This window comes from Ptiloglossa arizonensis, chromosome 9 (genome assembly GCF_051014685.1).
Source record: "Ptiloglossa arizonensis isolate GNS036 chromosome 9, iyPtiAriz1_principal, whole genome shotgun sequence".
Classification (NCBI taxonomy): Eukaryota; Metazoa; Arthropoda; class Insecta; order Hymenoptera; family Colletidae; genus Ptiloglossa; species Ptiloglossa arizonensis.
The window spans coordinates 13,290,951-13,304,959 of NC_135056.1; the positions used below are offsets into that span (position 1 = coordinate 13,290,951).

The 14,009-nt window shown below is 45.9% G+C and overlaps 1 protein-coding gene across 1 annotated transcript in view; it reads right to left on the bottom strand.

Moving 5' to 3' along the window:
* LOC143150867 (uncharacterized) overlaps nucleotides 1-14,009 on the bottom strand; it is a 373,071-nt gene that overhangs the window by 274,763 nt on the left and 84,299 nt on the right. Inside the window, exon 2 of the mRNA XM_076319404.1 lies at nucleotides 11,620-11,910. Within this exon, the coding sequence (XP_076175519.1) occupies nucleotides 11,620-11,752 (133 nt within the window). The 5' untranslated portion in view covers nucleotides 11,753-11,910. The remainder of the gene's footprint in view (nucleotides 1-11,619; nucleotides 11,911-14,009) is intronic.

Sequence of the window (14,009 nt, forward strand, 5' to 3'; positions counted from 1 at the left end):
CGCACCACGTGACATCGAATGCAATTCCATAACCGAGTAATTAAATTAAATTTTACACGATCGGTGTAAACTGTATCTCGGTTACGCGTCATCGGATGCGGTCAATATTAACAGTGATTATTTAGCGGTGCAATAAATTCCAAATATTGTAACCAGTGTCCGCAAACACTTACAGCGTTTCTATCCGTGACAGCCAAACGTACAATCTGGATTTTCAACGCACGACTCTCACGGATCTCTTAACGAACGTTCAAAATAAACTGCAACCGAGGTACCAGCGCATCTATCGAAGAAATCGCATCTACCGAACCAGCTTCGAGTGTTCCGCAAATATGTGTTCGACGCACAAACATGTTTATGACACCACCTACGTCGAGATTCAACACTCGCGCGCCGTGTTCGGCGCGATATTGCGAAATACTTCGATCCGTCGTTTCTCCAACTATGTTTAAAAAATTCCCCGCGCTCAAGGTACCTGCGCACCCATCGAAAGAATCGCGTATACCGAAGCAGCTTTTACCAGTGACGACCGAGGGACGAAGGGAGACAACGAGCAAGGGAATACGGCGGAGTGTTGGCTGCAGAGACAAATTGTCGAACAGTGCTTGCGGTTGGACGTACACATGTTCCCCGAACTTTGGTTACATTTAGAAAACAGGATTACAGTTCGCTTCACGGCGCTGGCCCGGCTGGCGAGGCGCGGGTCCAAGACTATGAAACTGCAATGCACCTGCACACGTTGGAACGCGCAGGTGGCTTTCCAGGTTTGTCCGCTTTGTTTTCGTCCGTGGTTTCGACGCGCGAAGTAACTTCCCGCCGGCTCCGCCGCGAAATCAGCGGGCCAAAGCTCGCCTGTCCTCGTTCCACGCATCGAATCCTGCTATCTCCGACCCTACTCGACCCGGACCACCCTTTTTCCGTTCCCCCTGGGGAACTTTCGCGGGATTACGGGCGTCCAACGGGGAAAAACTTTCCAAACGGGAAGTGAATTTTCGAAACGGAGGCAAACAACCGTGATTCTCGATCCGCGAACAGGTATCTTCGGCATTCGTGCGATCCGTGGTACCGAGGAATCGGTAATCGATGGAATTTATCCATCCGGTGTTCCGTGGAAATTAACAACACTTACTCGAGTTTCGTCGTTGCGATCGTCTTTGTATCGAAGGCTGATTATTATTTATGTAGGTGCAAATAAACGTCTGATTTGTAAGAGTCAGTTTCAACGAATCGTACGATGTATACATAAATCGAAGAATCTGAAGGAAATGTAAATCGACAATGGATGCACGTGAGAATTGAAAATCTGAACAAAATATAAAGTGACTTTATATGTCGCGAATGTGTTTGAGAACTGGAAACGAATTTCAGAAATGAACAGATCCGTGATTCGATGTGTCGAAAATGTCCACAAACTATGGAAGCCCGACTCGAAGGAAACTCGACTCACTTGTTACAATGGCAACGAAACTTGGAATTTGTTCACCACGTCCGAGCGACGATAATTTTTCACCATTGATGAAACCGTGGCTACTCGCTCGGGTGCTACGAATCACTTTTGATGTTACTATAAATAAGCGCGGCGACTATCGATCCCCGGGTTATAGGTAAACGTTGAATCGATTCGACCATTAGCGCGAGCATTGAACGAGCTCGATGAAAGCGAATAAAAGTCAAGTAGGTCATACGTATGTGGAACTTTTCCCTTTGTTTTCAAGTTCCGAATCCAAGCTTACCGACACGCCACGGTACCTAACAGGAAGAATCGATCAACCGAGTTATTTATATGCAACATCTTTTGTTGCTGGAACAATCCTACGTGTTGTACGGGGCTTCGGTGAATTTCGAACCCGAAATACGAAGTGGTCGCGATCCGTACGGACAACCCACGAGGAGGAACTGATTCAAATTTCGGTAACATGTTCGCGATGTTGTCATAACGGGGAAAAAGGTATATCTCTGGAAGCACTGTGAGTCGCGTTTGTCCCGTTCCGCTCGAAAACAAGCATCGTCTGGCATCTCCTCAAGTCTGCGGGCACGTTTCATTATGAACACAAGAATTGTCGGGCCGGAATTGCTTATAGAGGGAAGCTTGTCATCAATATTGGATTCCTCCGTGCGCGCACTGCACGGGAATACAGAGGGCCATCGTGTTCCGTTTCCACGTTGGCTACGTGTCCTTTCTTTGAAAAGGCAAACGGAACGCGGTCTGTTTACTCGTCCAAGCTAAGCGTTTCTCGCCTTTGCAAACTTTCCGCGTGCAGTTTCGCACCCAGTGCATTCCACGGAGCGGTGCAATCGTGGCCGCATTCCTGCGCGATTCGAAATTATTTCTGGAGTAAGTAACAACTCGCCTGCAGCGATTCGTTCCTCGTGAATCGTGACACCGCGAACTGTGTCTCGAAAAGAAGTCTAATCGGAGAGGATACTTGGATCGATGTTTCTTCGAGAGGTTTTTCTTTTAGTCGTACGATAATGCGCGTAAGAAGATTTTTTTTTGTCTATTGGAAAAAGTGGAGAAAATAACAAGACTTTAAGACGAGATTTTTCTTCCAAGATGTTTCATCTTCGAAATCATTGAAATTGTGTCTGAAATAATTCTTACGTCGTTTAGAAGCAAAGATTTTAAGTGGTCTCCTTTGGCCGAGACACGCTCTAGACGAACGAAGGGATTTCCCCAGGAACGTAATCGTGTATTTATATATGCAATATACGCGATAACGTGGATGTATCGGATCACAAAGTTATAATTAAATATCAGGCACGGGACGGTGTGGTTGTTTATTAAATAATACAACGAAATTTGCCGCAACCGCCAATAGTTAATCGATAATTCGTTATTAATGGGGAGAGTAAACTTCCACTTGAAATACCCCGTGATAAAAACAACAGACGTACAGTCCAATTTAAAAGTTCCCTACCGACAGATACCTCTTCTATCGGTCCAAGCTGAGTAACTCCGCGCGATTGGCCACAGCATTTCCACGAATTACAACTTTTTAACGAAGTGGATTCGTCGTTTAATATACGTACGTCTTAAAAAAAAAAAAAAATTTCCCTATGCTATCTCATTTTTCGAGCCGTAACCTCTTGAGGAGACTAGCCACTAAAAGGAAACGATTTTTTTATTACACTTCTCGAAACTGTCATCATTTCCTTGTAAAATGTCTCGCTTCTGTCGAAATACGCAAAATTGCAGAGACGAGCTACGATTTGAGGAATACGTTTTTCTACGTTTCCCATTCATCCACCATTGTGCAACAATAACTCAAATACGAAGTTTCGGATTGACTCGAACAAAATACGGCACGTTCGCAACGTACACAACTTCGGACAGACTCTTCGTAAAGTTTTCTAAAACTTCGCTTTCAAAGGGTGGGAAAAAAAATAAAACAATTTCTTTTCTTCGCTGGAAAAGTGACATTTTGTCGATTTGCAGTCATCGATCCGATAGTTTCGTTCGATTTCTTTTCTTATACGCTCAATCGACAAATTGGGTAAGAATCATCGCATACCTTATCCAAGATAAATTACACACATTGTATAAGACATAATAGGTACACCCGAATAAATTTTATTTCCGAATAATTTCACCAGCTAACCCTCTTAGCCTGCTACCCAAAATTGTCGACAATTCTTAGCAACGTTTCAGGTGTGACCTTCGGTAGGTTGTAACGGTTACAACGTCCATCTTACTCCATGGACTACCCTTGAATGGTACTCACGGGTCGCTTGGAGAACCGGTGGAATAATTCAAGCCACAAACATCGCGTCGGTGGCGCGGATCAGCCGTAGGGAAGTTGAAGGTGGGGAAGTCGGGATGGGCGACGAAGTGGTGGTGTGTAGGCTGGGGCGTGCTGGTGAAGACTCTCCTTTGCAGTTGGTTGTCGTCAGTAGCAGACTGTACTCTAATTAACGGCGGGTAACAAGGGTACCCGAGAGAGATGGAGAGTCATTCTAATAATTCGTGCCGCGAGAGGAACGAATCTGCGTTGCACGTATCAGAGAAAGAGGGCGCAGGAGTCGGCGAGCGGGACGGGGATGGAGCGGGGATCTGCACAAGGAAGACGCTTCTGGTGTCAGTATCGACCTACGCTGGAGGGGTTTACCTTAAATGTTTTTAATTAATTACGGGACTTAAGATTCTTGTTTCTTCGCGCGTTCGCAGGTCGGTATCTTCATCAGTTACAAGGTAAATTTGCGCTGTTCTTAAACACTCCGCCTCGAGGTTATTATTTTCGACGCTTTAAATGAACACCGCTGTCTTCTATTTTCAAAAGAAATTGATTAAGCGAGGACATCGTTTTAGAAAAATTTATTCCGCTTTGGGAACGATTCGTTTGATAAATTCTTTCTATTCGTTTTTCATTCGGATATTTTCCTGAAACGTCTGTAAGGTAAATACTGCACTTGTACGCGCGTGGTAAATATTTTTCTCCGCTCCGAAGTTATTACACTCGACGCTGTAAAGGAACCGTTGTTTTCTTTTTTCCAAGGAAATTCGTTTCGCGAAGACATCGTCTTAGGAGAATTTATTTCGCTTCGAGAACGGTCCGTTCGATAGATTCTTTTCCATTTCTTCTTCTTTTTTTTTATTTTTAATTTCCCTGGAACTTCCATAACGTGAATTCTTCGCTCGCATAAGGTGCACACTTTGAATCGTTTCGGCACGAATACTCTACGAGTAGTTTCAATTCTCCTTGTACTCGTCGCTTTAATTAATCATTTACATACATCCTGATAATTGCATTTCGCCTTTACCTCCGTGTTAATTGCACAGACGCAACGTTCCCCTGATCTCGTCGCAGTTATGCGCATCGAATTCCGTCTACGTTAATTGTCCACAATGTTATCGGACAACGAATAGAACATTTCGTTATTAGGATATAATGGAGCAATTATTCTGTAACGAATTGAACCCGAAATACGCGCGTATCACTCGTCGCGCTGTTTTAGTTTTCGGTGAACGTCGAGCTTCGAACCATTTAGAACACCTATCCTAATTGCCAGCCGGTGTTAATTACCATACATTCAGATAGAACGATCGACTCCAATGTCAGCAAACATTGTATCGTGTATTTCACCAGCTGTTTTGTTCTACGCTGCCGAAACGTGATATATGACAACGCGCTATTATTCTATCGCGTACGATCCGTTCGATCGGGGCTCGAACAGATCGATGAATTTATCACAAGAATTTTTTATGCACGTCCGAATCTCGCCGTTAGAACATCCTCGAATAATGTACAACGAACAAAAGCTTCGCGCAACCACGACGAGTTTGCGTTCGTCCCGGATCCGATCCAATTGTATACTTTTTTCTAACTCGGACCTACGATAAAAGTTCGTTCCAAAGTTCCCGAGACACCGTGTAGAAACCGAGCTTCAATCTCGGGGCTTGTCGCGTTGACGATGATCCCGCGTCCGATCTCGTCCGTTTCTAAATCGGGCCAGTTCGTTCGCACCGGAGAAATTCCCGTGAAGTTGAACTACTTGCCGCGCGCAATTGGCATCCCAGGGAAAGTTCCCTGCCGAACGAAGGCCGGGCTGCAAGAGGATGGAAAAAAGTTGCAGGAGGGCCGCTCGTAAAGCGGGCAACAAAAGTCGAGGGCCGAATGTTGCGGGCATTTCGGGGCCGCTCGTAACTTCTTACGAAGGTGAACGGTCCACTTTCCTCGCGCCTTACCCTATCGCCTTTCGGTTAAGCGATCTTCTTCCCTTTTTCTTTTTTTTCGCTTCAGCCCTTACCGTGAAGGGGACGGTCCCTTCACCGCCAAGTTTTCTAGGCGGAGCGATCCCCCTCTTACCGCGGTTTTTATTACGCAGCTTTATTAACGAGTTCCGCGCCACGGCGAAGATCGTGTCGACGAATTAATTACGCTCCCCGCGAAGCTTTTGTTCGTTCCCCCCCTGTTCGCGTACGTTGCGCTCAGCCCCCCTCCTTCTTCCGTGATAATCGCTCGTTGAGATCGCACCGGTTAAATATTTCCGTACGATACGAGAATATACGGGAAACGCGAATAATTTCCGCGCCACGGTTAATTCCACGATCGTTCGAAATAGAGCCGATTTGCCGAACAACACCGACCATATTTCCGAGTGTAATTTCAACGGAAATGAAACACGAAAGTAACTGCGCACGCTGGTGCAATTTTAGATAATCGAGCCACAAAGAATGCATTTCGGTAATATTTCTATACACGTTACGCGCTGCGTGTATTTTAAATACAGTCGACGCGGGAAATCGGATCGGTATTTTGTACGCGCGAGTACGCTCTTACAGAGAATACGTTCTAAATCCTGTTGTTCCGTAACTCTTACGAAAGAGATACGAGAAACCACTTGTGACTCCACCTGATTTCTTAATCGGGATATTTTTCCGCAAAAGTTCATTTATTTCGACAAATCTTTGTAAAGCGTATTAGAACGCTACCACGTGTAATTGTTCCGCGTTACGTTACCGTTGTTCGTTATCAATCACCGAACCAGATGGAAAACAAAGCTCGACAGTTCGAGATCAAGTCGCGCCCGCGATTAAAGCACATTTGGTGGTCAGATCACCCGCGGAGTTTCGAACTCGGTGACATTTCTCCGGCCGTATCAGTCCGTTCGCAGCTTGCGCCGGTAATCTTGGACGAACCTGCTGGAAATTGAGTCGCCGCGACTCGAATTGATTTCCAGCTTGGAAAATCCTATACCTTTTCGGGGCACCATCGCCTCCGTGATTACTTCTCCGTTCGCTTCGCGCGAATCGAACGACCGGCTGTGCCCTTTGCGTTTCGAGACCTGAAACTTGAACACCGTCCCCAAGAGTGTGATAATTCGATCTCCACGTGATACATTGTTATCGACCGAGAGCCATCTCCGTTCGTGTAACCTTTAATGGAAAAGAATCGAGAACCCTTCGTTAATAAATGCGTCGAGTTAAGGGACTGCGAAGAAACTCCTTTCGTTCTTACCTCGAGCACATTCTTCTACGTCGACGAATAATCCCGATCGAGTACTCAAATTGGACTTTCGTGTGTAAGCTTACCGAGCCGGGTGAAACCTCGATGTGATAAAACGAAACAACCGGAAGCAGAATTAGAGACGTTCACGATCACGAATCGTATTTACTTTACATCGATTCGAGAGCTACTTACTTTGTTTGGTATTATTCCTGATTTTTGTATACTCCGAATTGCGTATGTTTTAGAGAGCGTTTAAGAACGTTTCGTTTTAATGTCAAATTTTTTTTTTACAGATAATTCGCTCCGTTTCAAATTGACTTCGTCGGCACGTTCTTCTTCGACGTCGATAATCGACGACAAAACGCGATATAAGCGCGTAATCGGCAAATCGGCCGTACAATTAGCAGCTTCCGCAATTTATTCGCTGCGTCGTTAAACACGCCCGAGCGGAGCAATTAAACCGCATAAACTCGACCACGTTCGGAGCCGAATCATCGCGATTTATCGAACGACGACAAAATTCTAAACTCGAGGCAAATATCTCGAGGAAATACACCGAATAATAATCATACAAACGGATACTGAAACGTTTAAACACGACGAGGAAACATTTTGAAGAGAATATCCAAAGAGGTGCTCGGGAACCAAGTATTTACCTAAGGGTTAATTCGACATATTTTCTTCTTTTTATCGTGTTCTAATGACAAATTTCTAAACTCGAAGCAAATGTCTCTAGGAAATATACCGAACAACGACGATGCAAGCGGAAATTAAATACGACGAGGAAACATTTCGAAGAGAATATCCAAAGGGGTGCTCGGGAACCAAGTATTTACCTAAGGGTTAATTCGACATATTTTCTTCTTTTTATCGTGTTCTAATGACAAATTTCTAAACTCGAAGCAAATGTCTCTAGGAAATATACCGAACAACGACGATGCAAGCGGAAATTAAATACGACGAGGAAACATTTCGAAGAGAATATCCAAAGGGGTGCTCGGGAACCAAGTATTTACCTAAGGGTTAATTCGATATCTTTTTTTCTTTTTATCATATTCTAATGACAAATTTCTAAACTCGAAGCAAATGTCTCTAGGAAATATACCGAACAACGACGATGCAAGCGGAAATTAAATACGACGAGGAAACATTTCGAAGAGAATATCCAAAGGGGTGCTCGGGAACCAAGTATTTACCTAAGGGTTAATTCGATATCTTTTTTTCTTTTTATCGTATTCTAATGACAAATTTCTAAACTCGAAGCAAATGTCTCTAGGAAATACACCGAACAACGACGATGCGAGCGGAAATTAAATACGACGAGAAAACGTTTCGAAGAGTATATCCAAAGGGTTGCTCTCGGGTATTGACGCAAGGGTTAACTCGGGAGAGTTTTTTTTTTCCCCCCCGTTCCGCGATACACAGATTTATAGTCGGTGCGGGGCGTTCGCCGGACGAGATCGAATTTCTGTCGACGGGGCGCGTGAAAAACGTGGACACGAATTTCATTAGCGAGGTACCCGGAGGCTGTGATCGTCCGCGAAGATGACGAAGACCATGCTACGGTAGACGCGGGCTCAGCTGAAAACGAATCTCGGCTCGAACCGATCGTCACACTTGACCCGAATGACTAGCGCTGATTAAAACGGGAGGGAGGTGGATCGCGCGCGCTCTCTCCTATTTGTCAACGACACGTGTCGCCCGCGATTATTCGTTCGTTTGTTCGTTCGTTCGTTCGTTCGTTCGTTCGTTCGTTGGTTCGTTGGTTCGTTCGTGCGCGAAACTTCACCGTCGGGACGAGTTATTAGCGGAGCGGCGCGCGTTACAAGTCGTCCCGCGAACGAGAGAAATTCGAGATCCGTCGGCGCCGTTGCAAATCATCCCCTGCCACGGTAACACCCTCACCAACCCCCCCTCGTCGCTCTGTCGCGAACCCTCGCGCCACTTGACCATCGCAAACTCGATGCGCCATTAATTGTACTCGTTTGCAAACTTCCCGCGCACGTCGCGGCTCGTTAATTGACGCGATCAATCCGACGCTTTTGGCGACGTTGGCTGTACACTCTCCATTGGCGAGATTTCGATCGAGAACGAAATCGGGGAAAAAACAATGGGAGAGAACCGAGCGGGTGGACGAGACGTCGCCGATCGGCGAGCTTTCGTTATTTTCTCGGAGCTTTATTTTTCATCGAGAGTCCGTGACGAGTATTTTTTAAACGAATGCTATAATGCAGTGTTTCGATATCGTGGTTTAACCAGTGGTCGATTTCTTCGCGAGAAGGAATTCGTACGTGAGAAACTTTGGAGTAGAGAGGAGAAACGCGATCGTAGATTCGAATAGAACGCGAGGTTTCAGCGCCGTGTATTAAAGCTTGAAACAAGGGTTGTCGGATTGCGATGCAACGAGAGGAAGAAAGAGGAACGGTTCAGGGTAAATTAGGTCCAAGAATCCTGGACTTTTGAAAATTGGTGAAGGTCCGAGCGAAGTAGATGTTCCAAGTAACTGCAAACACATGTTGCTTCCACGAATTGAGAAATCTTTTATAGGGAAGAAGATTAAATTTTTTTACACCGTGTACAACGGAGCTAGAGTTCGCGAAGTTTGTTTCTCAAGTACCGTAGCTATTATCCGGGACTCTTCGTTTGTAAACTTTCGGTACCGAAGGTCATCCGAAGGTCGCGCGGTTACGAGACCGAAGTCCGGACTATAAAAACAAATTTTTACGTTCGTACGAGTTCCGAATGAACTTTTCGCGAGAAACTTTCGATTTCGAAACCCATTCTAGAGTGGAAAAATGTTACATTTTTGATCGTCCGTACTGCACCAGTCGGCGCAAAGTTTCCCTCTTTGTGCATTCAAGGTCGTTTGAATGTCGTCCAAGAATACAAAGAAAAGCTACGATTCGATCTTGAATAACACACCCAGAAAGTGATCCCCCCTTATCCAAGAGCCTGCGGAACTTCCGTAGCAAATAAAATTTCCAGAATCGTAAAGCGACGTTTATTCGAATCCTCCCAATTACCTAATGGCAGATTGTAGATTCAGGCGTTACGTGAAAATTCTACCGTGCATCGACATTTACTGCGACGCGAAATGGGAATTTTTTTAACGACGAACAATTTTAAAAAATTCATTTCCCGCCTCGTACTCGCTACCCGTCGTTCGAACGGTAAGAGAGATTTCGACGTGACGTTTCGAAGATCATCATCCGATTTCCACGGTGAAAAGTGTTCGGAAAATTAAATTCCCGTGTCGTATTTATTACCAGAGTTTCTCGATAATTGACCTCGTCGAGACGAAACGATCGTCGATTCCTTCAATTTCCACGTGTAAATTCTCGATTGGTCGTTGCTCTTCCAGTGGTAAAAGTATTCCGTTTCGACGTACCGTAGAAATATGTAAACCGAGCGCGTCAATACGGTTATTTGTAAGTCAAGCGAGAGCACCGGTTGTTGTTTCGAGATCAATTGAGCCGACGAGAAATTGCCGGTACGCGAGGAAACGTTTTTCCGCCACCGCGCGCGGAATATGCATCGTCGAGCGGGCCAACGAACGAACCGTGCGGCTCGTGTTTCCCAGCCACTCCGGCAACGGTGGTCTCGCGAATTTTTCTCGAAGCTCGGGATGTTCCGCAAGAACGTATGTAATTAGTCGAGGAACTACGTGCATCGCGCGGCCCGCAATGTTCACCTTACCACCCGTGGTGTAGCGTAACTCCCGCTAACAAGCATATAATTCGAGCCGTTCGACTATTGCGCGGACGTTAATGAGATGGGAAGTTCCATACGAAATTCCTACGATTGATGAAACGTAACAAGCGTTTCGTTTAAACAAAGCCACGGATATATTTCCCGTACGTTGTAACGTTTCTCTTTCGCGGTGCAATCGAGTTTGCGTAATCGACGCGAACGTTAGACACCGAGTTAATTGTCCTCGATACGAACTTATTACGTTCCCTCGAAACGAGAAATACGTTCAAAGGTGGACGAAACATTCGTACGAACGTTCGACTCGCAATCGTTTCTGCGTTTCGGATTGAAACGACCTCGGATATTTACAAACCGATGGACAATACAGTCTGTATAGAAATGTGTGAATTGTGAATTGTTGGAGTTACCGGACAATTTATTTTCGATTTTCGGTGCATTTGTATGCATTTTTTAAACGTGCACTAGTGTTGTCTATTCGCGTCGATATTTAGATAGTAGAAATATTTGTAAAACGATGTTTTACTTTCGATAGCTCTTCGACGATTCTCCGTATAATCTACTGTCCGTATACGACAAGAAGGTAAACGAGTGTTCGTATCCTCGGTCTGGTTCATAGTTTATCAATTTACCTACTATCGCACGTATTATCGCTATCGGCCGAGACCAGCGTAGAATATCGACAACGAGCGACGTTTACCTCCTTGTCGTGGACGGAGGGTAGATTATACGGAGAAGGATTATAAAAGTCAAACACCCTTTTGTAAATATTTCTAGCTTCCATCTAACTATCCTGCCTTTTGTACAAAGAAATTTACGTAATGTTCGAACGATACAAACACGACCCCTGCGATCGAGAAACGATATCCCAGCGTGCAATCAAGAAACCGATCGAAGGTTCGTACGAACGCCTCTCTCCAATGTCCCTAGCGCGAGAGATCCGAAGCTTGAAAAGGGTACTCACTCTGTTCGCCCAAGTAGATCGGTGTCCATGTCACTTGAGAGTGGACGAGCGTCGTGGCCACGAACAGAACAGCGCCGCACCACACACCGAAACGCACCGCACTCATTTCACCGACGGGCCCGACAATCGCCATTTCCCTCGTTTCAATCAGTTCTCTGCCTTAATATCATCTTCGCCGGCTCCCACTAGCGTCGTCTCTGTCCGTATACTCGGTGTCCCGCGGTGTCTTTGACTTTCCACCGTGCTCTGTCCCGCGAACGTGCACACAGTAACAACGTACCCCGTGACGATCTATCGCCGATCAAACGAAAGCTTTTCCACGTTCTGGCAACGGTCTATGTCCCTCGCGTGCGCCGCGCGTCGATAATTCGAATCGAACCGAGACCGTGTTCGCGTTCCACCGTTCCCTCGAAACGGGACGCCCCGCGAAGACGTAATCCGCGTTAAATCGAACAAACCGACGAATCGTTGGCGAGCAATTTGTCCCGACGAGTGGCAGCCCCGTCGCGAGATAATTTCACCGCGATCACCGTGAGAACACGAAACAGAGGGATTTAATGATCCGTGAACGACCGTCTGTTTTCATTCGACGTTAAATCGTCCGTATTGTTATCGAATTCTCGCGATCCAAGGTGACAAACTTTCGAATTACCGCCGCTTCGCTTCCGCCCCTTCGACCCGTGTATCGCGTTAAAATCTCGCGATTCTGACTCTTTGCGTTAAAATCTCGCGATTCTTGTTCTCTGCGTTAAAATCTCGCGATTCTTGTTCTCTGCGTTAAAATCTCGCGTTTCTTGTTCTCTGCGTTAAAATCTCGCGATTCTTGTTCTCTGCGTTAAAATCTCGCGCTTCTTGTTCTCTGCGTTAAAATCTCGCGATTCTGACTCTCCGCGTTAAAATCTAGTTATTCTCGTTCTCTGCGTTAAAATCTCGCGATTCTCGTTCTCTGCGTTAAAATCTGGTTATTCTCGTTCTCTGCGTTAAAATCTCGTTATTCTCGTTCTCTGCGTTAAAATCTGGTTATTCTCGTTCTCTGCGTTAAAATCTCGCCGCTCTTCGTCTTCGCGATAGAATCTTCCGTCCCTCCTCCACACGCGTCGATGTCGATTCGATCGTCCCGTAGCTCACGTTCGCGCCCCCGAGATTACGTAGTTCTTTACAGGGGTGGGGGATCCGCGATCACCGACCCTAAAAATCCGGTAACAAGTTTCCCGTAGACGCGTGTCACGGATTCCGCGAGGACGCGTGCCGCGACTCCCCGATCCTGCTTCAACTCCCGAAGACTTTCCGTAGAGAACACTCGACGCGGTGCCGGCTCCCGAGGAGAATCTTCGAGCGTTGGTAGGAGCTCTCCAGCCTTCGTCTGCAACAGAACAGAAAAGTCGTTAGAGTCAACCCCTTTAAGGCTCGATCGTTAAGAGATAAAACGGGGGATGAATTTCGAGCTCGTTTCACCGGCAAATTAGCGCGTCTCGAACGGTAGCTTACCGTTAATCGTTGTTTAATGGTCCGCCAGTGATTTTTGATTAAAATGTTGATATTATCCTCCGCGCGTTACCTTGGAGCGATTTTGAGAATGTTTTACGGAGATTCGATCGAGAATATTTTACGTAGATTCGATTGAGAATTTATGAAAATTTAGAAACTTTACAGATTTTTAATGCTACTTTTTGTAGGTACTGTGACCCGAGTTTAAGAGGTAGAACAGGCCTTTAAAGTTCTGCCCTAATAACGATAACTGAAAAACGATTAGACGTAGAGAGAAAATATTGAAAAAAAGAACGGTTTTAAGAAAGAATACCTATGCATTATTTTTATCTGTTCCACGAGTTTGCAGTTTCGCCTAAATCGGAGCGAGAAAGTTCGGGGCCCTCGGAAGCCATTAGGGTTCCCTCAAGCGCCTGCGTCCCCTACCAATCGTTCCATACCCCGGCCACAATACCTGCACTTACCGGAGAGAATCCACGCGAGGCTAATGACCGTAACAAACGTCTTCGACAAGTTCACGGACGCTACGAACTACATACGTGTCGGTGTTGCGTACGACCGAGAGTGGGAGAATCCTAGTAGTCTCGCGAGACCCAACTTGGACGCTGACATAGTGGGCAAATATCGCAGAGACCGAGCTGAACTCTTCGAAATTTCGTAGGTAAGCCGACTTTGGCCCGAAAATTGTGCCAGCGGATTAAACTACAAAATCAAGGTTTATCGTGGGGACGATACTCGGAGGATTTCCTTTAAATAACAAGTACAAAAGCCCTGGGAACTCTTGGTCCCGAGGCAGCGACATTCCTGTCGACATCCAGTCTGGAAAACGTCGTCGATGTCTCGTTAGCGTATCTTCATCGGTAGATGGTTACGCGTGAGCAGGATCTCACCCGATTCTCGCG